Source organism: Paramisgurnus dabryanus, chromosome 2 (genome assembly GCF_030506205.2).
Source record: "Paramisgurnus dabryanus chromosome 2, PD_genome_1.1, whole genome shotgun sequence".
Taxonomy (NCBI): Eukaryota; Metazoa; Chordata; class Actinopteri; order Cypriniformes; family Cobitidae; genus Paramisgurnus; species Paramisgurnus dabryanus.
In genome coordinates, this window is record NC_133338.1 from 47,199,139 (window position 1) to 47,227,037 (window position 27,899).

At 37.5% G+C, this 27,899-nt stretch overlaps 1 protein-coding gene across 4 annotated transcripts in view; it reads left to right on the top strand.

The window, feature by feature from the left end:
- Positions 1 to 27,899, top strand: part of kcnip4a (potassium voltage-gated channel interacting protein 4a) — a 205,733-nt gene that overhangs the window by 53,177 nt on the left and 124,657 nt on the right. The window contains exon 1 of one of the 4 annotated variants that reach the window (XM_065288912.2): positions 18,977 to 19,515. The exons of the other annotated variants lie outside the window; for them this stretch is intronic. Coding sequence (XP_065144984.1) covers positions 19,428 to 19,515 — 88 coding nt within the window. The 5' untranslated portion in view covers positions 18,977 to 19,427. Of the gene's footprint in view, positions 1 to 18,976; positions 19,516 to 27,899 lie in introns of those variants that run through there. 4 annotated transcript variants of the gene reach the window in all.

Consider the following 27,899-nt stretch of genomic DNA (forward strand, 5'->3'; position numbering starts at 1 on the left):
GGAATATCAGTATTATAAAAGCATAAAGCCCCGTGAAACCTCCTAACAAAGGCATTTAGCTGTTATTTCATTCATCATCATTTTTCTTAAATTATTGATTATGATTGGTTGAGTCACATTCATTATATTATGTACAAATCATGTTCGTTGAAGATATTTTGTACATGTCCTATCCTACATATATTAAAACTTTATTTTTTGTGAGTGGAAGCAGTTGCTAAAGAATTCTTTGGACAACTTTAAAGGGATTTTTTAAATATTTAGATATTTTGCACACTCAGATTCCAGATTTTCCAATAGTTATATCTTGCCCAAATATTGAACTAAAAAATATTGAACTAAATCATGCATCAATGGAATGCTTATTCATTCAACTATTAGATGTTTTATAAATCTCTTTTAAATCCTACATTCATTAAATAATTTGTTTATAATGGAGAGGTCCTTGATTATGATTCCTACATTCAATAATTAATTCGTTTATAATGGATAGGTCCTTGATTATGATTGGTTGAACTGTGTGTGAACTCATTGCATCACTGAGTGCGTTTTACTCTGATAATGCAACTTTAACAAACTGATAATATATAAGATCATGTAAGCACGTAAGCACGTTTATGGGGGAATGGTCATAACAGCTAGAGTAAAATACGACGATTTTTTTTTTTTTTTGCCTTTATTGATAGACAGTAGTTGTTGGAGATAACAGGAAAGTAGAGGGTGGAGAGAGGGGTATGGGTCGGCAAAGGACCTCGAGCCGGGATTCGAACTTGGGTCGCCGGAAGTGCGTTTGCACCATATGTCGGAGCGCTGCCCACTACGCCATCAGCTCTGACAAATACAACGATTTTTGACAGATATCTGCTTATTTTGTGCATGCTTGCTTAGCAACCGCTGTGAACATGTTAATGAAGAACTTTTCTGAATATTTTTATCACTATTTTATCATTTTAATCAATATCATTACATTTTTGTTTTTGTGTGTTTATTTAATGAGACCTTGTCAGATATATGGAATTGGATTATAAAAGCATAAAGCCTTGTGAAACCTCCCAACAAAGGCATTTACTCTAGCTGTTATTTCATTCATCATCATTTTTCTGAAATTCTTGATTATGATTGGTTGAGTCGCATTCAAAGCCACTGTAAATTACTTTAGAAAAATACAACTATGATTGTTTGTTGAATTATTTTCGAAAATCTACATTGCTTGGCAGAAGAAGAATATTTTTAATCAGTACCAGTACATTTTTGTTTATGCATGTTCATTTAAGACTGCTTTGGGGCTTATTTTTTTATCCAGTCTTCTCGTTTCATGTCTATTAACAACTTGATTACTTGCATTCACTGTTACACAGCCATTCTATAAAACTGAGGTCAAGTTATTCAAACAAGATAAAAGTCTTCAACTACAGAATTTTAAGCAGGGTTAGAGTAAGCTTCTATTATCAGTAGTTTCTTCAAAACCCCAAGTCTTCCTGAATCGACTTTCTGATTTATTTGACATTACTGTATGTCTTGAAATGGACAGATATGCAGATTCCCACTAAAGTACTTTTGATTAAACCGTATATACTATAATGAGTAGTCACATATTAAAGGATAACAAATATAGTGTCCTCCATAAGTATTTGGGACAATAAAGGCAAATGACTCTCTTTGCCATGGGAACAAGAAATGTCTAAACATTATATGGTGAATATGACTCAAAAGTACAAAATGTCACATTTTACTGTGAAAGCTTAAGGCTGTTGTTTTTTTGCATGTACAGTCAGCTCCATAAGTATTGAAACAGAGGCACATTTCGTGTTATTTTTGCTGTTTACCAACATTTATTCCATTTACAGTCATATAATACTGGATTGAAGTGCACACTCCCAGCTTTACTTAGAGGAAATTCACATCCAAATTGGATGAAAGTTAAGGAATTACAGCCGTTTAATATAACTTTCCCTTTTTAAGGAGGCCAAATATAATGGAACAGTTGACTTAACAGCTTTTTTATGGACATGTATTGTCTATTTGTTAAGTAATTTCCTCATAAATAAAGGATGTTAAAGGTCTGGAGTTGATTTTAAGTGTGGCGATTGCATTTGGAAGCTGTGGCTCTGAACCCACATCATGTGGTTCAGGGAGCTTTCCTTGCAAGTGATACAGACCATATTAAGGTTTCAAAACACAACAAATCCATCAGTCAGACAGGAGGAATATTAATAAAAAGCCAAATCAACAATGTAGTACATTCTTTGACAAAAGAAACGCAATGGTAAGCAACAATAACAAAAAATCCTGGACGTCCATATTAGATAAAAATGGTGGATGGTCGCATTATCCTCTCCATGATCAAAAACATTAGCACATGAACCGTGTCCTCTTAAGCCACAGGACAAAAGCTTAAAGTCTTAAAGATGGTCGTGTCAGTAGTTTTTCTAAAGCACTCTTCAATCTTGCGCTGATGTGAAGTTGGAGGAGTTCAGTCACTGGAAATAACACATGGTGTTAGCAGTATGATTCTTCACAGAATACTGATCAATCTCAGCTCAAAGTAATAGCTGTTCTCAAACCTTTTGAATTATATACAGTCAGTGTCTATTTCTGCTTTTGTGCCATATATGCTCCAGCATACAGTATATGAAGTATTACCTTATCACACTGTATGACATGGAGTGTTTAAACTTGGGTACGACAAGCATGAAGACTGTACAATAGGGTTGTGCCGATAGACGATACTATTGTGTATTGAGGATCGTCAGACATATCACCAATAGCAGGCTTTCATGACGATTGTTGGCGATGGTTATTATTATTATCATCATCATTTCACATTAACATGCACATTGCGTGGTTTTCCTTGCATGAGAGGGTCTGTGGGTTTCACTTTGCGCGAGAAAACTTGTAACATGCGCAGATTCCTTCTCGCACGCACCTGGACTAAAAGGGACATTCCACTTTTTTTGAAAATATGCACATTTTCCAGCTCCCCATTTGATTCTTACCGTTTTGGAATCCATTCAGCTGATCTCCAGGTTTGGCGCTAGCACTTTTACTGTAGCATAGCTTAGCACAATCCATTGAATCTGATTAGCATTGCACAAAAAATTAACCAAAACATTTTCGATATTTTTCCTATTTAAACTTGATTCTTCTGTAGTTACATCGTGTACTAAGACAGACAGAAAATTAAAAGTTGTGATTTTCTAGTCAGATATGTCTAGGAACTACACTCTCATTCTGGCGTAATAATCAAGGACTTTGCTGCTGGAACATGGATGGAGCAGGCGTATTGATATTACGCACTGCCCGAAAATAGTTCCCTTAGTAACTTTCAATGGCAGGGGACTATTTTTGGGAAAAATATCAAAACTCGGTTATTTTTTAGCGTGATGCTTACGGACTGAACAGATTCAATGGATTGTGCTAAGCTATGCTAAAAGTGCTAGCGCCAGACCCGAAGATCAGCTGAATTAACACAGTCTCACCCCATGGCGTCAATATTTGACGACACTTGACCATGCGTCAATATGTTGACGCGGAGGGTATACCTTTCGCGTCATTTTTTGACGAACTGGGGACTTCAATACTATTACGTCCGTTGCATTCTCTTTCCTATTTTCTTACCATTTTCGCGTCGGTTTAGGGTTAGATTACGCAAAATTAAACAGTGTACGCGAAATTAAACAGTTGTCACCTGGCGTTGGGGTTAGAGTTAGGTACGCGAAATTAAACAGTTGTCACCTGGCGTTGGGGTTAGAGTTAGGTTTGGGTAGGGATGTCATTATGTAAATCTAACCCTAAACCGACGCGAAAATGGTAAGAAAATAGGAAAGAGAATGCAACGGACTTAATAGTATTGAAGCCCCCAGTTCGTCAAAAAATGACGCGAAAGGTATACCCTCCGCGTCAACATATTGACGCATGGTCAAGTGTCGTCAAATATTGACGCCATGGGGTGAGACTGGGTTGGCTGAATGTATTCCAAAACGGTAAGAATCAAATGTTTAACTCTAGGGGAGCTGGAAAATGAGCCTATTTTCAGAAAAAAGTGGAATGTCCCTTTAATGCAAGCTCTTGCTCGGACTTGAATGCGCGCTGCATGGACTCTTCCTCGCACATGAGCTTATAATAGAAATAATGAGTGAAATAACTTTCTGTCTTAATTTATACACAAACATATTGGAATTTGACATCCACAGGATTTACTTTAATTTAATGTAAAGAAATGTGCCAATTTTTCTGTCTCTGAATTGACCTTCTAAGATATATATTTGTAAGCTAAGTTGGAACTGTTTGGACTTTCTATTTTAGGACTCCTAACGAATTGTGATGTAAACACAGAGACGTACTATTTACTTTGATAAGTGCATTCACCTTATATTCCATATGCATTAATATGCTTTGTGAGAGAAAGAGTTGTATCCATTACTACTGTATACATTTTGTGGTTATTCCATTTACATCATTTCTGTTTTGGAGCTTTGAGAGAGCTAAAGTAGTGTCATCGCTCAATGCTGTCTCTAATTCTCAATCAGCTGGCTAATTCCCAACCTTTCAACCACATCTCCATCACTTTAGGACACGAACACCATTATTTCTGAGGTTTGTGAGGCGCCACAGCATTAAAAGGCTCTTCTAATGGTCTTCCTTCCGAATCCAATCTCCATAGTGCTGCCTCCATATACTTTCGAATCGACTCCATATGTTCCATCTGTCTTCATTTCACTTGTTTTGCCTCTGTGTTAGAGATTTATTGACTTATAGAAATGCATTGTCCCTTGCAAACGGCAAATTATTCAGTGCAGGAAATATGTTATAGAAGTGAAAGAAATGTAAAAAAAATGGATTCGGTTGAGTTTGGTTAGTTTCTGCTTTAGATTTCAATGCACATTTCAAAACCAAAAGTGTATTGGAGCATTGTGTCTAAGCAATTTTTGGTGTCTTTCATTCATAACATAGCCTTGAGGTGTTTAGTTGTGGGATGACAAATGTGTGTTTGTATGTGCTGTCTTCTCAACGCTTCTAATGTAGATCTTACAAAGAAGATCTCTGAAACTAGAGTGTATTGACTGACACATTTTAAATGTCTCAGATATAGTGCATACTGTATACATTCACTGCTAGCCCCTTCTTGTAGACTGTCTCAGAAACATTTTAAGTTTTAATGAGCAAATATGGCAGATTTTTAACTTGCATAGGTCTGGTGGGTGCTGCATTGACTACATTGAGTTGAATGGGAATGCAAAGAAATGCTCTTTTTGAGTATTAATGTAAATATTAATTGAAATATCTTGCACCATGCTTATTGCAATGGTTTGCAATAATGTATTGATCATTCAATCCTTTAAATTGTATGTGTAATCTAGGCTTTCGATCTGTGTGGATAACATAGGGACTGGTGGTGAGACAGAGAGAGTGCTTTCTTTGAACAGAAAGAATGTAAAACACGTATGTTTGTTAAATAGTTTTCTGTTTTAAATATATTATATAATAATTTAAATTGATTATATAAACTTAAAGCATGATTATGTCCTACCCAGTCTCTGGCGTTAGGGTTAGAGGTTAGGGTTGGGTTTGGGTAAGGATGTAATTTTATGTAAATCTAACCCTACACGGAAGCGACAATAGTAAGAAAATATGACAAAACAGTTAAGTAACCAATACGTGATAATCACATGAAAACAGAAATTCGTTATACGATCCTGAAAAAATTCGGAAATTCGTGATAATATCAAGAAAAAGAATAAAAAATTTACGTGACTATATAACGAAATTTCGTGAGACCAGGTTGCTATGTCGCATATAGCATTTTTCAGCAAGTTATTGCATATCATATTTTACTTCAATATTGTGCACCCCTTTGTCTTGGTACAGTAATATTAGCACTACTAATATTACTACTGATATTTTGCTACTGTTGTTGAGTGATATATTACTATTGCAATTTTGTAAATAAAGAAAGACATTTCTGCATGTGAAAATTATTATCACTTTTCCCAGAGAAAGTAAATAAGGCAAATTTACTTTCGCATAAGCAGTGACACGTTTGCGGCGCCTGAGTGATTTTATAAACTTAAAGCATGATTATGTCCTACACAGTCTTCGTGATATAGTCACGTACATTTTTTAATCTTTTTTTTCGTGAAATTATCATGAATTTTCGTGTTTTTTTTGTGATCCTATAAAGAATTTCTGTTTTCGTGTGATTATCACGTATTGGTTACTCAACTGCTTTTTTCTATTTTCAAACCATTGTCGCTTCGGTTTAGGGTAAGATTTTGTGTTTGCTTTAGAATGTCACTTTGTGTATTGATTTATACTATTTTTTTCTGATTTTTTTATATGCACCTGGTGTTAGGGTTAGAGTTGGGTTTGGGTAAGGATGTCATTTTATGTAAATCTTACCCTACACGGAAGCGACGATAGTAAGAAAATGTTACAAAACAGTTGAGTAACCAATACGTGATAATCACACGAAAAACAGAAATTCGTTTTACGATCATGAAAAAAAAGGAAATTCGTGATAATTTCATGAAAGAAGATTTTTAAAAATTTACGAAATTTCGTGAGACCAGGTTGCTATGTCGCATATTGCATTATTCAGCAAGTTATTGCATATCATATTTTTCTTCAATTTTGTGCACCCCTATGTCTTGGGACAGTAATATTAGCACTACTAATATTACTACTAATATTTTGCTACTGTTGTTGAGTGATATATTACTATTGCAATTTTGTAAGTTAAGAAAGACATTTCTGCATGTGAAAATTATTATCATTTTTCCCAGAGAAAGTAAACAAGGCAAATTTACTTTTGCATAAGCAGTGACACGTTTGCGGCGCCTAAGTGATTTTATAAACTTAAAGCATGGTTATGTCCTACACAGTCTTCGTGATATAGTCACGTACATTTTTTAATCTTTTTTCGTGAAATTATCATGAGTTTTCGTGTTTTTTCGTGATCGTATAACGAATTTCTGTTTTTGTGTGATTATCATGTATTGGTTACTCAACTGCTTTTTTCTATTTTCAAACCATTGTCGCTTCGGTTTAGGGTAAGATTTTGTGTTTGCTTTAGAATATCACTTTGTGTATTTATACTATTTTTTTTCTGATTTCTTATATGCACCTGGCGTTAGGGTTGGAGTTGGGTTTGGGTGAGGATGTCATTTTATGTAAATCTAACCCTAGACGGAAGCGAAAATGGTAAGAAAATTTGACAAAACAGTTGAGTAACGAATACGTGATAATCACACAAAAATATGAAAAAATGCGGAAATTCGTAATAATATATATAACGATAACTATATAACGAAATTTCGTGAGACCAGGCTGCTATGTCGCATATAGCATTATTCAGCAAGTTAATGCATATATTATTTTTCTTCAATATTGTGCACCCCTATGTCTTGGTACAGTAATATTAGCACTACTAATATTACTACTAATATTTTACTACTGTTGTTGAGTGATATATTACTATTGCAATTTTGTAAGTTAAGAAAGACATTTCTGCATGTGAAAATTATTATCACTTTTCCCAGAGAAAGTAAATAAGGCAAATTTACTTTCGCATAAGCAGTGACACGTTTGCGCCCGAGTCATGATCAATAAAAGTGTCAGCACTAGGGCTGCACGATGTGAGGAAAAGTTGCGATGTGCAATGACATTATTTGAAGTTGCGATGACGATGTGAGTTGCGATAAATATTTTATATTTTTTTCATGTTTTAGGGGCCATTCACATGTCGCACCTAAAAACGCGTGGAAAACGCTAGATACGTAGGTTATTGTGACATGACCTGCACGCTGCACTTGTGTCATTCTGAAAAGTTAAAATGTTTTTGAGATACCTGGAAATAACGAGCGCGTCGCACCACGTGCGAGTCGCGACCGCGGCGCTTTCAGAGCGCACATACATTTGAAATAATGAACTTGAGCGCGCAATAGACGCAATGTGTGACTCACTGCTTCCACAGTACCTGTGTTTGCGGCGTCATCTCTCCTAAATCCAAAATAATTCCATGATATGGCTGAAGTGCTGTTCCTTTTCACCACAAGGTCTTCGTCTGACAACACATCTTCCTCACTCTTCTCTCCTTTCTCGCCATCGTTTTTGCTAACAGGCATAGCGTCGCAACTGACACCTCACAAATCATGAGCGTAGCTGACTTGGGGGTTCCCCTGATTGGCCTAATAGCATGAACGCGCAAACCATCCGTGCGTCCCAAACTGCCTACTTCCATACTATATAGTATGCAAAGAGTAAGAGAAGTAGTGCTTTTCTCCTACTATATAGTATGGAAATATGCGGTTTGGGACGCAGGGCATGTCTTCAGGACTAAACGTGATAGGTCAAACGTTTATTACATGCGCTTACCGTTTTCCCTTCATTCATCGCGTCAAGGCTGTCTGTTGCGATGTGTTCATCGCGTGAGTTCATATCGCGATGACGATGAAAATTCGATGTATCGTTCAGCCCTAGTCAGCACATCAATGCCAGAAGCCATCTCATAAGTTTTCCATTGCCAGCAGCCGAGTAGAGGTTTGATGCCTTGTGCAACAGTTGACAGTGTAGGATATTGCTCTTATACTTGGGCGACTTTAGCTTTAGGGGGTCAGTTCAATCAAATTTTTTTTTTTGACAAATTTTATCGGCTACTCCTTCAGTATACCAGTGCGCTTGTCCTCCCTATACAATTTGCCAAACGATGTGGACATTTATTGAAGCGCCCATAGGCAAGGGCTATGTTATCAAAAATCTTGGCAGGGAAACATTCTCTTAAGGATTACAGGTTCATAGCCTTTGTCAGGTTTGAGGTTTTCCTTGAGTTTACAACATAGGGTACTTAAAACAGTGCCATTCCTGGTAACATAATAAATCACTTAAGCAACATGATATTTTTTGTTAATTAACTAGTATGTAAGGGATAATGTACAGCCAGCTGGTCGTTGTCACAGAATAAATCCCAACAGAGTCATCAGGAACCCAGGTGTGATGCGAATGGGTCTTGGATGGGTCTAATAAGGAATACATTTGTGATAACAATCGGCTGGCTGTACATTACCCCGCTGTGTAATAATAAGCTTATCAACTTGCTATAGTTTCCTGTTTCTGTTTATTTTGGGGGTTTTGCTATCCTGTTATCACTTTTGCTTTTAGTCTGTCTGTTCTTTCTTGCCTTCTCATTCCTGTAACCCCTGTATTTATTCTGGATTTCCCACTGGTTATGGGTATTATTCTCTCAATGGGCCAGGAGCTTGTTCTGCTGATGCTAAAGGCTTTACAACCAGGACCACATCTTTAATATTTCAGTGATAATAAGTCAGTGAGTCTTGTTTCTTGCTGTGCCCCGTGTAAAGCCGGAGTGGAAACCAGGCCACACAACTCTCTCAAGGACACTAAAGGACAGGCAGTAGATGAGAACACCATTAGCCTGTGTCTGGAGACGTAGCTAAACACATCACAGGGTGGAAATGTGAAATCTCTTTCTGTACGCCATTACACTCAGCCATTATAACTGTAAACATAATGATTTTATTGAAATAATGGGATGGGCGACTTCTTCTTTTTTCCTTATAGTCAGCATCATTTTCCAGAATCGGATAATAATGATGAAGGATAAAGCTAAGATGTTTTTTTCAAATTTTTGGTAATTTTTTGCTGTCATTAAATCTGTGCTAACGCAGGCAGAACTAATAGCCTTTAAGCCTATAAGGCTCATGAATTTCTTTGTATGTAGAGTACATTTCACTATTGGAGTTTTGCATTGCAAGAGGAAAGCTTTAAAGGTGATGTATATCAGGTTGTCTGTCTTCGGGCTTAAGAGACCGTTTCAAATGCTACCATGAGACCCATTAAACTCTAATCAGTTTGATTTCATGTCCTTTTCAATTGATTGTTGACATTAAAGGTGAAATGTGTAATTTCTGCGCCACTAGTGTCACTAATGGTAGTTGCCAAAATAAAGACACTTTTCTGTCTGCCACTTTTCAGACAAGCAAATGAACTCTTACAAGCAATAAGGTTCAAAGGCATGTGGCCAATGAGTGATGTGGATCTTATCACATGACTGAATTTTGGTTTGTTTCAACTGTATCATTTTTTTCTTTTGGTCCGGACCAAATGAACCGAACTACAGATGTGAAAACACCCTAACGGCGTATTCACACGGGGCGTAAGCGTTGACGCTTCCCATTCACTTTTAATGGGTGACGTCAAGCGTTGGCGAACTGAATTGTGGATCCGTCGGCGCCGCGTCAGTGCCGTTGCTCGCGGCAGAAGTTGAACATTTCTCAACTTTTCAAGCGGCAACGCGTGCGTCAGCCAATCATATCGCCTTATGCAAATAACCTAGGCAGAGCCAGCCAATTACGTTTATGGAAGACTGGAGCTTGTGTTGCGGACACAGTGATTGGCTGTTGGCCACGCTTCAGACAAGCCTTCCATTAAGCGTTAATGCTTACGCCCCGTGTGAATGTACCGTAAGGGCACACTCACATTATCCAAACCAAACCATGCCCCAGCGCGATTGTCACCCCTCCCTACTCCCCCAGGTGCACGCACTCACACTGTACTTTTTAACGATCCGAGTACGGGCGCCCTTTCATCATTAAGATGCGATTGTTTTGAAAAAAGCAGGAAGTAAAGCTCTCTCTTAACACTGGAACCCACCGTAATGATAAGTCTGTGTTTTTTTTTCGTCGTTTGGTGCGCAATTACAGACAGCCCTCTCACATGTCATCATATTGCTTAGTTGATCTGTCAAGTGTGCAGCTCGGACATTCACGTAACCCCGCTGCTCGCATCAAAAGGTTTTAACGGAGGCAGATGAAGGTGAGTGGTCGCGCAACTGACGTCTTCACCTTTTGAATCACGCTCAGGCACGAGAACGCTCACACCACAGCCTTCCACGCCTGAGCCCAAGTGAACCGCGCTCCGGCCCACCTCTGCAACCCGGCCGTGGCGCGATTAACCAATCCGCCCAGGCGCGGAACAGAGCGATCACACTAGTCAACCAAACCAGGTTTTGGGGGTCAAACGCGCCTGAGCACGGTTTGGTTTGGATAGTGTGACTGCACCCTAAGAGTATCAAAACAGGTAGGTTTAAGCTGTTTATGCAGTAGGTCAAGCTCTTTACACCAGAAACATTTCAATCAATCTGGTTAATATGAAATGGAAAAGGATTGTTGCTATTGGTAGCAGTATTAGATTTTAGTTAGGCTGTCAGTCACAGCATCAGTGCTTTCTGTGGAGTGTGAAATAGCATCTGCTTTTATGTGCAGGTGTGTGTATGGCAGGATGAATTCACAGAAGTGCGGAAGCGAGTTTTCACACACCAGTAACCAACGTGCTCTTTTAACATGCTCGGTCTATCTCTCCTGCTCTGTGTCAGGCGCGTGTGCACATTCTCAATATCTGCCTGCATTCAGCTTGAATGCTGATTGATTGTTGATGCAAATTTTGTAGCAGCTGCTAATTGTTAATGAGGAACATTTGTGGAGGTCTGGGCCGAATTAGAGAACTCCGCCCCCAACAGATACTAATACAGGCTGAAAATAAAGCTGAACTGAGAAATTTTTTGGTAGCACTCTGTAAAGCCTGTTTATGTGATTGCATTGAAAAAGGTATTCATAGCCATTGCACCTTTTAGCACATGGTTGTGTGTTGGGTGGCTGCTGGGGGATTTGTTGGTGGTGGCTAGTAGGATTTATGTGGTGTAAACGTTTAATACTTAGGGTGTGGGAATTGGAGCATTAGTATGAGCAAATAAGCACTGTTTGGCTTGCGTTAAATACAGTATAATACATCATACACTAGTACATTGCCAAATATGTTTTGTTTTCTAAGAGGGTTTTCAGTTAATACACTTTAGCAGTATGTGCGTTCCATGATCAAACCATAGACTTTCAAAAATATGGATGACGCATCTCCATAGACTTCCTTTTTTTTTAAAAAAACAAAGCTTAAATACCTTAAAAATGGCAGAAAACATCTTGCACCCAACACGTTTGTAGCTGCGTTTCTATTATCCTTCAAGTTGAAATAGCAAATTAAAAAAGCGCCCAGTGTGTAATATGTCAATTCTGCATAAACTCCATTTATCATAAAACGTTTTTAATGTTCGCGTTAGGTGGTTTTTCAGGCACTTTGAACAAGGAATATATTCCAAAACTGCAAAGGTTACCTGACGTGCATAAAAGTTACATGATCAATCTCTAAATATACATGGTACACTTACACTCACCTAAAGGATTATTAAAAACACCATAGTAATACTGTGTTGGACCCCCTTTCGCCTTCAGAGCTGCCTAAATTCTACGTGGCATTGATTCAACAAGGTGCTAAAAGCATTCTTTGGAAATGGTGGCCAATATTGATAGGATAGCATCTTGCAGTTGATGGAGATTTGTGGGATGCACATCCAGAGCACCACCACATCCCAAAGAAGCTTTATTGGGTTGAGATCTGGTGACTGTGTGGAGTCATTTTAGTACAGTGAACTCATTGTCATGTTCAAGAAACCAATTTGAAATGATTAGAGCTTTGTGACATTGTGTATTATCCTGCTGGAAGTAGCCAACAGAGGACGGGTACATGGTGGTCATAAAGGGATGAACATGGTCAGAAACAATGCTCAGGTAGGCCATGGCATTTAAATAATGCCCAATTGGCACTAAGGGGCCTAAAGTGTGGCAAGAAAACATCCCCCGCACCATTACACCACCACCAGCCTACACAGTGGTAACAAGGCATGATTGGTCCATGTTCTCATTCTGTTTGTGCCAAATTCTGACTCTACCATCTGAATGTCTCAACAGAAATCGAGACTCATCAGACCAGGCAACATTTTTCCAGTCTTCAACAGTCTAATTTTGGTGAGCTCGAGCAAACTATAGCCTCTTTTTCCTATTTGTAGTGGAGATGAGTGGTACCCGGTGGGGTCTTCTGCTGCTGTGGCCCATCCGCCTCAAGGTTGTGCATGTTGTGGCTTCACAAATGCTTTACTGCATACCACGGTTGTAACGAGTGGTTATTTCAGTCAAAGTTGCTCTTCTATCAGCCTAAATCAGTCTGCCCATTCTCCTCTGACCTTTAGCATCAACAAGGCATTTTCACCCACAGAACTGCCGCATACTGGAGGTTTTTCCCTTTTTGAACCCTAGAAATGGTTGTGCGTGAAAATCCCAGTAACTGAGCAGATTGTGAAATACTCAGACCGGCCCGTCCGGCACCAACAACCATGTCACGCTCAAAATTGCTTAAATCACCTCTCTTTCCCATTCTGACATTCAGTTTGGAGTTCAGGAGATTTTCTTGACCAGGACCACACCCCTAAATGCATTGAAGCAACTGCCATGTGATTGGTTGATTAGATAATTGCATTAATGAGAAATTGAACAAGTGTTCCTAATAATCCTTTAGGTGAGTGTATGTTTGAATGGAGGACAAAACAAAGGAGGTGTGGTGGTCACAAGAACCGACAAGCGCATGACATCAAAATACCACAAGAGCCATTTGGCAATTAGTGGACTGCTCTGTATGCTTTCAAGTCCGACGTCATGGTTTTTGAAATGACCTATCATGAGAGAACAAAATTAAGTTTTAGTTAAATAAAATTGGCTAATGGAAAGTTGTAATTTCGCAATCGTTTTTTGTTGACATTTGGAAAAAAACACAAATGTTTTTCCCAAATCTTAAATGGAAACACATCATTTGGAGGGGGCGGGGAGCAGCTCATCAATATGATCTTTGGCTTCGTCCATTTGTGCTTTTCAGTAGGTTTTGTACTGGCCACTACACCACGTGATACGAATTCACAGGTTATAGTTCACCACACTTAAACTTTGCTACGCAGCGACCGGCGAAATATTGTCGCAAAAGCTTGCGTTTTCAGTCTGACTCATTTGCATGCATATGAATAGAAGTTAATGGAACAAAATGTCACACAAAAAAAAATCTAATATTTAAAAGTACATCAACACAAAAAAAAATAACTAAAGTAACAGAAACCATTGTTGAAAAAATTTATTTTGAAGTTTACAATAATTGATGATGCAGTCAGCCACCAAGGGTGATCAGATTGTTTTGGCATCACTTTTTAGGACATATGTGGAACCCCTGGATTAAACCCATGACCTTTGTGATGCCAATGCAACACTTTACTGTACCAGTTGGGCTACAGGATCACAAAAAAAATAAACATGTGGTTTAACATGACATTTGTTCATAAATTATAATGCATAATACAAAGGAGTGGTATAACCATAAACCGGTAAAGTATTTTTTGTGATTTGCTGCTTTCTTCTTAAAACCATTCTACATAATGCAAAGAACATTGTGTGAAAATATAACCTTGATATCTTTAAAATTGATGTGAAAGACTGAAATTTAAGGGAAAGTCAGTGACTTTGACAGTGAATTAAACTTTGCTGCTGCTGGTCTAGATTGTGACAGTCAAACAAAGCATCTTTAAAAGCACCTGGTATCACCGGATGCTACAATGCCATGTTTTTCTATTCATAATGCAAGTAAATGAATAGTTGATGAGTCATTGTATGATACTCGTAAGGTCATATAAACCGTGTAGCTGTGAAACAGTATTAGCAAATGTACAACGCACTGGCAGCGTGCACACACACTGTAGCTTAATCGCAATGGAAAATCTGTTCTCTGCATTCACCCACATTTTTCTCTCATGTCAACAACCCACAGCTCCTTTCAGAGCAACACGCCTCTTTGCGGAAGCGCCGTTCCTTTTTGAGAGCACCAGGGACAGCGAGAGGTCTAAATCTTCTGAGGGAGAATGTCACTTGTGGAAAATGCTCTTCATTTTGAGTGCTCTTCCTGAAATAGGCCCGTCTGTACTGGGAATGACCAATGGGACTCGACTGTTGTTTTACACACAATGCAAGCAGCTTCATCTTTCATCGTTTCATTTTTCAGTGGCTTCTAGCTGCCATAATGATCCTGAGATTTCACTGGAATGCTAATGAAATAATTTTAACATATGAAAAGATCATCAGATTTTTATTTAACAGATACTGAGGTGAGGCTTTGCGCTGAATAATAATTGCAGTGGATGTAATTATGATGGAATATGTAAATCGAAAAAGTTAATTGCTTGAAGGAAACAAATTGAGAACCATTATGCTGGCCAGCATTGTGCATTATTTTCAAGGTTAAGCACTTTCAGTTAATGCATTAATGACCATATTTACACAATAACAAAAAAAATTCAGTCGGTGGCATTACAAACAGCTCCATTATGCATTTTTTGGTAACTGCACTTAAAATTATCATAAATATGCATTAATAAAGCATTAACAACAGTTGAATTGCAATAAAAAAATCATTTAAATGTTTTGCATTGCAAAAACGTTATGAACTGCATGCAAAATACAATGTCTTTTTATCCATTTGATTTACATGTGACGCTGACATTTTTCACTCTTTCAAATTGTGATGTCATCTTCTAAAGCAACAGTTTTGTAGTTTTGGGGCTTATTTGGCCTAGTAAAAGCCTCACCCTCATGTTGTCACAAACCTGTATTAATTTCTTTGTTCTGCTGAACACAAATGAAGATATTTTGAGCAATGTTTGTAACCAAACTATTTTTGAAGACTTCCATAGTATTATTTTTCCTACCATGGAAGCCAATGGTGCTTCCGTTTCCAAATATCTTCCTTTCAGCAGAACAAAGACATGTGTAACAACATAAGGGTGAGTATGATGACAGAATTTTTTGGGTACAGACCATATGCACCATAATTTCTAGTATTGCCCATTCTTGTCTTGTTATTGACTTAAATGTGAAGCTTCCAAAACAAAAGAAAAGCCCTTGGCTGCTTCTGAAACCCAAGGCAGCTGACTTCTTGACATTATCTCATGAGGCAATGACTTGGCATGAAGGCAGCTCTGAAACACGAATTCGGACAGCCTTCACAGGCAGCATAATAGTGATATTAAAGGTGTCTTTGTGATAACTAATCCCATATTAAAAAGAAAAACTACAAGAATTTCTCACTAGAAATTAAACATATTCAAAAACTACTGAAAGGGAACAAATGTGTTTTCCCCTACACTGTCAGAAAAAAAGGTACAAAGTTGTTCCTTTTTCTGTCGCTGGGGTACCTTTTTGTACCTTTATGGGTATAAAACACATTGAAATGATGTACCTTATGGGGTACAATATTAAGGACCTATTGTGTACCTTAAGGAACAATTTTGTACCAGTTCAATTTTAGGGGTACAAAATAGTTAACTATACCTTTAAAGGTACAAAATAGATCCTTAAGGAACATTTAATGTACCCCAAAAGGTACAACATTGTATTATGTTTATATACCTGTAAAGGTACAAAGCAGTACCTTGGGGTACCACCCCAGCGACAAAAAAGGTACAGTTTTGTACCTTTTTTCTGACAGTGTATATTTCTATTTTTTTTAAATGGTGGGTCTTGAGTTTACCTGTTGGGTTGAAAAAGTTTGGAAACCCCTGATATACAATACACAAGCAAGACTTATTTAAGATTTTTAAAAAAAGTACGATTTGTAGATCCTTTTCCTTTTAGAGGCCATTCTTTATTGAGTCACGCTGAAGTTTATTTTAAATCTAGATGCGCTCAAATAGACGCGGCTGAAACAAAACTCGTGTTCACAGGCGAGTGCTTTGAAAAGCAGAGGAAAACCGCGAGTCTTGCGTTAAAGTTTTGAAACGCCGCATATTAAGCGAGTGGGGGTGGATAAGTGCTGGCGGCCTAGGGACAGCAGCCTTCAACCCAATGGTATGACAACGCCGGCCCTTATGGCCAAAAAAACAGACCGGCCCACCGGGAATTCTCCCGGTCCTCCCTATGGCCGATCCGGGCCTGCACACATGGAAAAGGCTTTTCTAAAGTCCCCCTGTGGTTAAAATTAAGTTTTAAATGTTGTTTATATATGTGTGTTTGCGGTGTTATTTTTAATATGCTTTAGGATAAACCATATGCAAATTCTTCAGTCAGCACCATTGATTATTTGCATATTCATGAATCTGCATATACTAAATGAAGCACGGGTGCAGAGTTATGTTCAAGCTATTTAAAGCAACACTATGTAGTTTTTTTACCTTTAAATAATGTCTCTAAAATTTTTTCAGTGATAGAACAACTTTTAACTGGACAAATTGTACTGTTGCTGCAACCTGAGCAGCCTCCTAGCTGCTACAAGCACACTCTGAAAGTGGCGGTGGAGGGTAGGAAACACAGCCCCACCCCTCCCCCTGCCTGCAGAAGAGTGTCTGATACCAGGCACTGTTGCGCTTTTCAACCACATGGGGAGCTGTAAGACATTTTTACATGGAAATTACATAGTGTTGCTTTAAAGGCATGAACATTTTTTTTACAGGAATAACTATTTAAATGTCATTTTGATTTATAAAGGTGTGTTGTTTTTTAGGGAATTATTTAAGAGCTCAGATGCAAAACCGTCTATGCACATCTGACATTTGCTTTTTTTTATCAGGCTCTATGTTAAGATTGAGTCATTTCACTTTAATGCAATAAAATGTTTTTAGTCAGTAACTAAAAAAATTCAATTTTTTTCCCCACAAATGTCACATTTCATTGGTATTTAATAATTTGTATGTATGATGACAAAATTATTAAAAACCCCAAAGCTCAAAATTCATCACATGACTAGACAAAGCAGACATTCCCACTTACAAAGATACCTGGATTGAGAAAGTTATGACATTTTTAATATTAGAAATCAGAGGAAAAAGTTATATATGGATGTCAATGGAAGGTGTGTGAGCAAAAATGTTGCTTATTCACATGTTTTTTGCTTATAACTTTCTCATTTCATCAGGTATTTGCATGAAATTTTAACAGAAGGTAGAATTTTGCTAGTTCTTTCAAATTAAATGAACATTTATTGTTTTAGTCGGAATGGGCATCAGACTTTAGTTGGAATGGGCATCGGACCCATGGTAACCATGGTTTTTAGAACGATGCCTGCAGTACACGTTCTGACAGGACATTCACTGTAGTCTATTACCAGAAACGTAATATGCAAATTTCTGCAATTTATTTAAATACAATCTCCTCCATAGATTTAAATGAGCATGTTTCAGTACCAAGATAAAAGATAAATATTGTGGTTGCTGTGAACTAAAAACACCTCCGGGTTGAAAGCTCAAAAAATCAAACGCTTCCGGTGGTCAGACTTGACGTATTTATTGTCGTATTTAGTGAAAACATACAACAACCATACGACAAGGATTGAATATTGCATGAGACGCATTGTAAAAGTCCTGTGCGGGCGGAAAAAGATTTTATGCTTAAGAATTTCCACGCACGTGCCCGCGATGTCAGCATTGCTACAATCTGACTTTATTTTGCTGAGTATATGCAAAATCTCAACTTCCAAAAACGTTGCACTGTCCTTTCTGAATAAAGGAATTTAGTAAACCTCCTTGACGCATTTGGTCAATATCATTATCTTATTTTTGACAAATGTGTCATTTAGTGGCTTTTGGATCTTTACAATTATTGTGTACAGGGAGACTTTAACTTAAACACCTGGCATTCTCAAAGTAAAGCTTTGCTACCTCCACTCTCTCTCTCTTTCTGTTTGCTTACATTGCCTTTAAGGACTGCCTCTCTCTCTCTCTCTCTCTTTCTCTTTCTCTCTCTCTCTCTCTCTCACACATTCTATCTATTGCTTTTCTTTCACACCTCATTCCATCTCCGTTCCTCTTTTGTGTTTTAGTGTCGATTTCTTTTCACGTGCTTTCTTCTTCACCTTTATCTCCCTTCTCCATATCTCTCCTCTGTCCTATTCTCTTTCTCTCAGGCACGCTCAGTGTCTCTTATCTTTTACCTCAACGTCCCACACTTTCTCCATTTCTTTCACGTTTTGGTTATCGTTCACTCTCATTCTCTGGGCACTTAGAGAAGCAGTCACACCGAGTCAGAGAAGTGTTAAAGCATCGTAACTGTCAGCACCACAGCTCCGTAATCGCCCTGTCATCACCGATTCGTCCACTCTCGTCTCCTCCTGCCCCTCCTCCCGGGGCCACGCTGGACCCCGCCTCTCCAGCAGCGCTCGTGGAGGGTGAAACAGCCACAGATGGTGCTAAAACACACAAGCAGCCGGTCTACTGAAAATGTGTGTGTGTGAGATAGTGAAACAAAAAGTGTGAGCTCAAGAGAGAGACGGGAGACATCTTACAAGGGAGCGCTCGGCACCCCTGGGACACACAAGGAAATATTTATGACCCGGCGACAGTGAGTGACCCCCCTCGCGCAGACAGCATCTCTGTCGGAGGAGCTGCGAGCTGCTCTGCATGTGCCGGCGTTTGCAGACTCGCAGGTTCGGGCAGGGAAGGAAAAGAGGGACTTGTCAAACCCTTTGAGGATTAAAGCGCTGAAAGGATCCAGATTGTCAACATGAGCAGCTGCAGAAAGAGATGCAAGAGGGAGATTCTGAAGTTTGCACAGTATCTCTTTAGACTTATCACTGGTACACTACATTCAGGTAAAGTTTGAAGCTTTTTTCAAAGTTGCTTCCTTTCATCAGTATGGATATTTAGTGTATTGTTAGATATGTGGTGTGTTGTTCAGTGTATCTGGCGAGAACGTGACTGGTGCTGGTGAGCATTACATATGCATGTGTACAGTAAGTTGAGGCAGTACAGCTTAAACAACCTGCAGCCGTATCTCAACCCGACCTTTGTTATCTATCTCCTCCCTAATCTCTTTAATCAGCTCAATTAATCCCAGTCTACTGGCAATTAGGACGAGGCAAACAATTTTTCCCTATCATTTGCCAAATATGAATTAATGTTTCAGCTGTTTCGGTCAGGGATCGCGTCTGTGTATTGCAGTATTTTTAGTTGTGTTGTTCTGTCCTTGGATCTGGTTACAGTACAGCGCTGTAGTTTTCTCAGGATGACTGTAAATAATGTAAATGTGTTCTGCATTGGAGTATATATTTCAACCATTTATTGACTTTTTCCAGGAAAAGGGCAGTATATCAAATCAAATACATGTTGTGAGCAGGTTGACCTTGACCAATGGTTTACTTTTTCATTATTTAACACTAGCTGTCTTCTCTGCATTTCCTGGGAAGAAACCAATACATAACGCTACAAAAGCTTGTTTAAAGATTAAGCTTATATGTTCTTAGCCCTTTTACAGTACATTGTTGTTATCCTTATTGTAAAGTCTACAAACTATTGTAAATTATTGTATTATTTTGTAAAGTTTGTTGTAGTTTACCACACCAAATATATTTTACTGGTTCGAACTGGTTTTATACTTTAAGATTAAAAGAGATGTCAAAAGATTTTATTTAATTTGCTGTAATTTTGCAGCTGGTTGCCAGTAACTTACTGTAGTGTAGAAGATAAAGACTTAAATGTTTCATGTTCATTTAACTTTGAACAAACTGTTGCCAGTAAATAACATCAATGTAAAATCTACAGTAAGTTACTGGCAACTAGTAATACCCAGTAAAATAACCAGAAATGTTTTACAGTGTAATTAAAGAAGTTAAAATAATCTAATAAAATGATATGTGATCATTTTCACAGATAATCATTTAGTTTCCTCTTTGAAGCATTGCAGTTTTCTGGTTATGATAATATATCACCTCATCATGCCGGAAAAGTTTTGCTGTATTCGATCAAATCCCAAACTGATGGCTTTAATGTGTGATATTATTTATTGGATTCCTACTGTGCTGTGTACTCTTCAGTGGTTGAATTTTACTGTATCTGTTTTGCATCTGAGGTATATACAGTATGAACTGCTCGGTACTCTGCGCTATGTGGGTGTGTTTGACAACAAAGACCACGGATTTGCGTAGACTGGCATGCATTGCTCTGCTGCTCTTGTGTTTATGAATAGTGATGGATTCGTACTGTAGTTGTGTTTTGGATGTTGTGTGTCACAGCATGTAACCTTTTTTAAAGAGAATGAAAGCATCAGTAAAGGCTTGAGTTATGCGGGTGGGTTAGTTTAAGTGGATTTGTGTAGGTGGTTTGATACGGTGTTTGATCATAATCACTGACAGACAGCAACAGACTTTCTCTCATTAAACTCTTGTGTTGGCTGGTTTGTTGTGTTTTTAGAGGATATTGGATATATGAGTGATTTTATTATTGCAGGTACATTTGGTGTGCAAAGTCATATTTTGGTCTTCTTTATTCAAATTGTGATTTTCTTATTATTTTAATAATTTGTAAATTAATCACTGTAAAAAAAATTGGCGTACTTATGCATTAACTTACTGTAGATTTATATTTATCTTATATATTGGCAACAGTTTGTTCAAAGAAAAATAAATATTAAACATTAAAAATTCTTTGTCTATACAGAATAAAATTATAAAAAACAGCCTCATGCAAAGCATTCTGGGAACCAGAAATCCTCATCAACCTTCTTTTTTTCTGATTTTGGTTCCCAGAAACACTTTGCATAATGCTGTACTTTTAAAGATAAGTCTTTGTTAATGTTCATTTATCTTTGAACAAACTGTTGCCAGTAAATAACATACATTTAAATCTACAGTAAGTTACTGGCAAACTGCTGCCAGTAATACTGTAATTTCTACAGATTTTTTTTACAGTGTACTTACTATATTGTCATGGACCACAAGATGTTAAAGACCATAGCAATATAATATTTTCTGTAAAACGTGTCTTATACAGCTAAAAATCATGATTTCCTGTTAGTAACACTGTCAGAAAATATGAACCCTAGCTGTCACTGGGGCTGTACTTTTTTTAATATAGCTTTGCACAAAAAGAGTTCATATTAGTATCTCAAAGCTACATATTGGTACCAAATGTGTACATATTAGGACCTTTTTAAAGGGTACTGCCCCTGTGACAGCTGGGGTACATATTTAACGGTAAAGTTTTTTCCCCCTTATATTCCTGAAAAAGAAATGCATGTCTAAACTTCTTTAAAAGAGATTAAATTAACTTAAGTGCTTAAATTAAACAAAAGTGCATTATCTAGAATTTAATTTCTTTCAATCTTTTCTTTTTGAAACAAAATTGGTGCTTAAAAAACAATTTGCAACACCATGTTACTTAAATTGTAGGATAATTATGCAGGAATGGTTTTTAAAAAAAGAAAAAAGGTCTCTGGTTGCCAAGTGTTTTGCTCACTTTTTATTGCTTCTTCTTTATTTCTTATATTCTGCTCTCTATATTAATGCTCTTCCACCCTGCCAAATAGTAATTTAATCGAATTAAAGGGCAAGTCCATCAAAAATGTATTTATCCTGATATTGATTTCTGCTGTTTGGTGATGATTACCAGAAGATATCAATAATGAATTAAACGCCTTGGAAAGGCTCACTTCTTGGACAGAGCCAAATGTTTCTTGTATTGCTGAGTCACTGAAAATTATTTTTATTATTGAACGCCTGGCAGACTGCCAGCTTTTCAGACTCTTCAGGCTTTCTACATTCGTTTGAAATCCTTGTTAAGGTGCTGTATTGATTTAGCTGACACAGTAAGCCTTCGGTAACTAGTAGAAGAACAGTGATCTTGTTTCTCTTTATACACATTTTAGTTTATATCTGGTCACACTTTAAACAGAAAAACTTTTTAGTTTTAAACTACTGTCACGGGGGCGGCTCAGTGGGTAGCACTGTTGCCTCACAGCAAGAAGGTTCCTGGTTCGAGTTTCTGCATGTTCTTCCTGTGTCAGCGTGGGTTTACTCCGGGTACTCCGGTTTCCTCCCACAGGCCAAAAACATGCAAGTTAGGCAAATTGGAGATACCAAATTGCCCCTCTCCCAACTTGTGTATGAATCAACCTGTCTGAATAAAACTTGTGTATGGATTACCTGGTTCTCGCCATGAATATAGCTGTAGATGCTGGAATGGCGTTAAGAAATAAAGGAAGAAGGAAGAAGAAACTACTATCACATTAAATCACACTATAAATGATGGAGTCCTTGTTTAATACAAGGATCCAATCTAATCAAAGTTAAATGTTATAATAAATTAAAGGCCCGATTTCAGCAATTGATTTCTTCAGTTTTTAATGAATTGATCTTCTCGGGGCTAAAGAAATGTACCCGACCTGAAATGAACCGAGCCACTTTTTACCAGAAACTGAGGTGCATAAATTTTTTTTAAAGAAAGATCCAACCTGAGGAAATTAGACCCAAGCCCGACCTGACCCAGCGGCAATTGTTTTAACCCATTGCACCAGTGGCACGCTGCTCATTCTACTTTCATTTTTCATGTGATGATGGCACCAAGGTAACCGCTAAAATGAAAATAAACATTTTCCAACCTCCAACAACACAATGTCGCAAACGCTCTTGGCAAACATAGTAGGGGTTGGAAAAGGACTCGATGCACACCTGCGAGATGCCTGATTCCGCTAATATTATACCCGACCGGTATCGGAGGCACGCATGAAACTTTAAGACATGAACTGGCTGAAGTTTTGGGTTTTCAGTGGACCCATAAGTACAACACAGATCATTTTAGCGTGTCCAAAATTCCCCTATTTGGGTGGGAGCAAAAAATGCCGTATCCATATCTGTACCTTTATCAAATTAGCTATTGCTCCTTACTCCTTTACCAAAAGAGACAGTGAGCGCTTTCAGTTAAAATACTGTAGGTCTGATTCCTATGAATACAGTCTGAGACAAAAGTATCTCAGCTAAGACAGAAACTATTGTAATGCAGGACTGTAAGGGTGGCGCTTTACAGTATTAGTGTGATGTCACATTAACAAGATAATCAGAACAGCATGTCTAATAAGACTGCCTTTATTTAATGGGGATTAAAAAAGGAATGGGGGAATCTTTTCCATTGTTGGGTGGTTGTCCCAACGCTCGAACTGATTTTGCCAAGTGAGAGATGTCCTCAGGCCAACATTGTGTTGACCCAAGAACAACATTTTTGTAAATAAAACCTAAACCCACCCCAACCATAACCAAACTCTAAAATCAGGGTGACATGATCAGTGAAAAACAATTGTCTAAAAGCAGCTTTTGTTGTAAACTTTAAACAAATTGTAAACTTATTTCTAAAATCTGATTGGTTGATTGAAATTTTGTCCCAGGGTCAACATAACGTTGCCCTGAGGACATCAACCACTTGGCAAAATCAGGAGAGCCGTTGGGACAAGGTTTGGTTATGGTTAGGGATTGGAGTGAGTTTAGGTTTTATTTACAAAAATGTTGTTCTTGGGCATCTCTCACTTGGCAAAATCAGTTTGAGCTTGTGGGCTCACACATTTATCTCCAAACACCTTGTAAAAGTGGATTTTGCATAATCGGTGCCTAACAAGTTTTTTATTTTGTTTTATTGAAAGTGCAACTGCATGGTTTTTTAGGGTTTAGCATATAAAATAGGATACAATAAATGATAAAGACTATTGTCTATTGACATCAGCAAAAAATTTTCCCTTGTCATAGCAAGTGATTCACAGGCACTGAATGTCAATAGGCGTTATTTATATGATCAGTCATCAATCACTTTCATAATTAGTCAATTGTAAAACCGGACCTAATGCTGAGTCTAATGGGATTTGATGTAGAATCCAGCTGGAGTCCTCTGAGAAATCATGTCATGATGTTTGTACCCAACAGGAACTGATGCTCAGGCTGTATTATTGGCTGGCTCTGAAGGCCAATGCCCAGAGGCCACAGACTGCCAGAGGCCTCTAATGCTTCAGGCCATCGGATGTGTGACTTACAATGCATGCAGATTTCCAGGCCCCTCTGTGAATACAGTAAAAGCTAATCACTGGACTATGGTCTGGCCCTGAATACATTTTTTACATTTGGTAGAGACTTTATTCAAAGTGACATGCATTACAAAGTATACATTTTATTAGTATGCGTGTTGTTGCTTGAGGATTGAACCCATTACTGTTTGTGCTGCTAATGCATTGTGTTACCAATTGAGCTATGGGAACCTTCCCAGTTTTTTTGCATTTTAAAGCATCTGTAACTTTATGAAAACCCACCTCTAATGTAAAAAATGTGGTAGCTTTAGTATAATACAATTATTTACTATAGGCCTGTGTTTGAAAGGGAATATCCATGAACCACTAAAAGAAACATTTAGCTACTGTACCAATTTACTACTATCTGTCAATTACTTAAATTGCCACTAAACCTCTTTGACCTTTCGTTGGCGGTCTGTATCTGTGCTGTAGAAATACTTTAAAACATGTCTTCTTAATCCCTTAATGGTCCTAATTAGGATCGTAAAGAAAATTAAATTTTTGTTTTTAGCTCAGACCAACAAGCATCTCATTGCAATAAATGTCTTTTAACGGCCTATTCGATTATTTTTCTTTAATAGCTCTATGGACTGCTGGTTTATTCCATGTTGTGTCTCAGTAATGTTCTTATGACCTAAAGAAAAGACTGTGTGAGCTGATTTTAAGTAGGCATATGAAACCTCAAGACCATGGCAGCTGTCACATCGATATCTGGTTCGTAACCCTAAACGCTTAAAATCTGACTTTGCGTTTAGTCTGAGCTAAATGATGTTTTGTTTTTTTCCTCCAGTGTAATACTTTCTGCTGTCAAAGGCAGCCTCCTCTGTAATATATCATCCATTTTTTTGGAGGACAGGTTGAAATAGTTGGCACAGGATGTGGAATTATGTCTGTCTTTCGTCTTTGGGGAAAAGAGACGAAAACGGCTTTTATTTTTCTAATCTCGCCTGTAAGCTTCTACTGAACTTTCTTCTCGGCTTATCACATTTGATCTATCATGCAAACCTCTCAGGTGAACGTAGACATTTTTAGCAAGCAGCTTGGCAGACAGTTATAGATTTCAAGTGATTTGATTTGGTTCGTCAATGCAATTTGTGGAGGTCTCGCAAGGCCACAACCGTTCAACTCGTTGACGTTGCGCTTTTTTCCTCAACCACGCTCTTTGGGTGGACTATCGGCTGCTAGTGCTTGAAATAATGTATGCACAAACCAACCAACTGTATCTATGGCAACTTGTACACTGTAAAATATTTGCTGTAGTTATGCATCTGTTTGCCAGTAACTTACTGTAGATTTGAATTTATGTTATTTACTGGCAACAGTTTAAATTTAAATGAACATTAAACAATAGTAAGGCTTTGTCTTTACAGAATAAAACTATAAAATAGCAACTTTATGCAAAGCATTCTGGGAACCAAAAATCTTTTTTCTTCCTTCCTTTTCTTTTTTTCTTTCTTCAGATTTTGGTTCCCAGAATGCTTTGTGCGAAGCTGTTGTCATTTTATAGTTTTATTCTGTAAAGATAAAGACCTTTTAATGCTTAATTTTCATTTAACTTTGAACAAAATGTTGCCAGTTATAATAAATTTAAATCTACTGTAAGTTACTGTAAATTTTAACAGTGTACATATTTCATGAGGTGGATAATTTATATTAATTCGTACTACCACATTTCTACTTATTTGTACGCTTTGCCCCCGTGACATTAGGGTTAGGGGCTGGGGTTTTAAAAAAAAATGAAAACGACTGGATATATTGTTTTATATCACATTTTTTCATGTTACTTTGTTTAAATATAAATTACAATAATTATGCATTTTATTTTATTGTGTACTGGTAAACGTGTTTTACACATTCATTGTGTAAGCAGTTAAGCGTAATATTATATTTTGTGTAAATTTTTAACACATCAACTTTATTATTTTTTATGTAGGATAATTGTATGTTTTTGTACGATTCACTTTATACAAATTCATACGAATTAGGCAACTTGTTAAATATACGCATTCTTGTGTGATCAGGCTGGCACAAACCATCTTAGCATTTTTGTCAGTAATATGGGTATACTACGCTTAATGTTGGCTCTTTAGACACAATGTTAAATTCTCCTTCATTTGTAAGTCACTTTGAATAAAAGCATCTGCTGTGAACCGTGTAAATGTGCGTTGCGATCCTCGAATCTAAATCTGAATACATTTCAAAACAGATTTACAGGAAACTTAATGCCCTTAGTGTAAAACTGAAAGGCAACTCTTGTAAAAAAAAACTTGAGAGGAGCCAGACATTACATTACTGTAAACATTACAATAAATATATAGTACATATGGCAAATTTTGTCTAGTTGCATAATATGATAAATGGGTAACACTTTACAATAAGGCCGCATTTAGTTACAGTAATACATAAGCTAAGAGGAACTAACATAAATATGCTGTAGCATTTATTAATTCTTGTTGATGCTAGCTAATACAAACACAATTGTTCATTTTTCATTCATAAAATCATTATGCATTAAATAATGTCAACAGATGTAACATAATAATATTATGAGCAATACTGATTTCTGCCGATACGGATAAATACACAAATATTTAATATGTTAGCAAGGCAGTCTAATGAAAGATATAAAAATAACATAAAGTAAAGCATCTTTAAAGTTCACCGTAACATGACTAAGATGTAAACACTGAGCCTGTATTTATTATTTGGACATTCTTTGCGACACGAGTCGTCTAGGTTTCCTCTCTTTAGTTTCCCGACAGCTATTACCAGGTCATGTTCCAGCTGTCCTCTGAGACAGCATAGCAGGAGCCGGTATAATCCTTGACCAAACACTGAATATTTAATCCAAGGTGCCAGCTCATTGTGGTTTAAGTAAGCATATCCGTTTGATAGACAGACTTAAAGCTGAGCTACAGTAGTGTTCCCTGTGTGTGTCCTCAAGATGTTTTATTTCAGTGGTCTCCAACATGGTGCCCGCGGGCACCAGGTTGCCCGCATGGAATCTGTGAGTTGCCCAAAATTGCACATTCTATTAATAGCCTCAATTTTAATATTTATTTATTACCTATTTTTTATATTAGCTTGGCTTCTTTTATGTATGTTGCCATTTTAAACAATGATGAAACATATCAACAAACTTTTTTGAGTAAA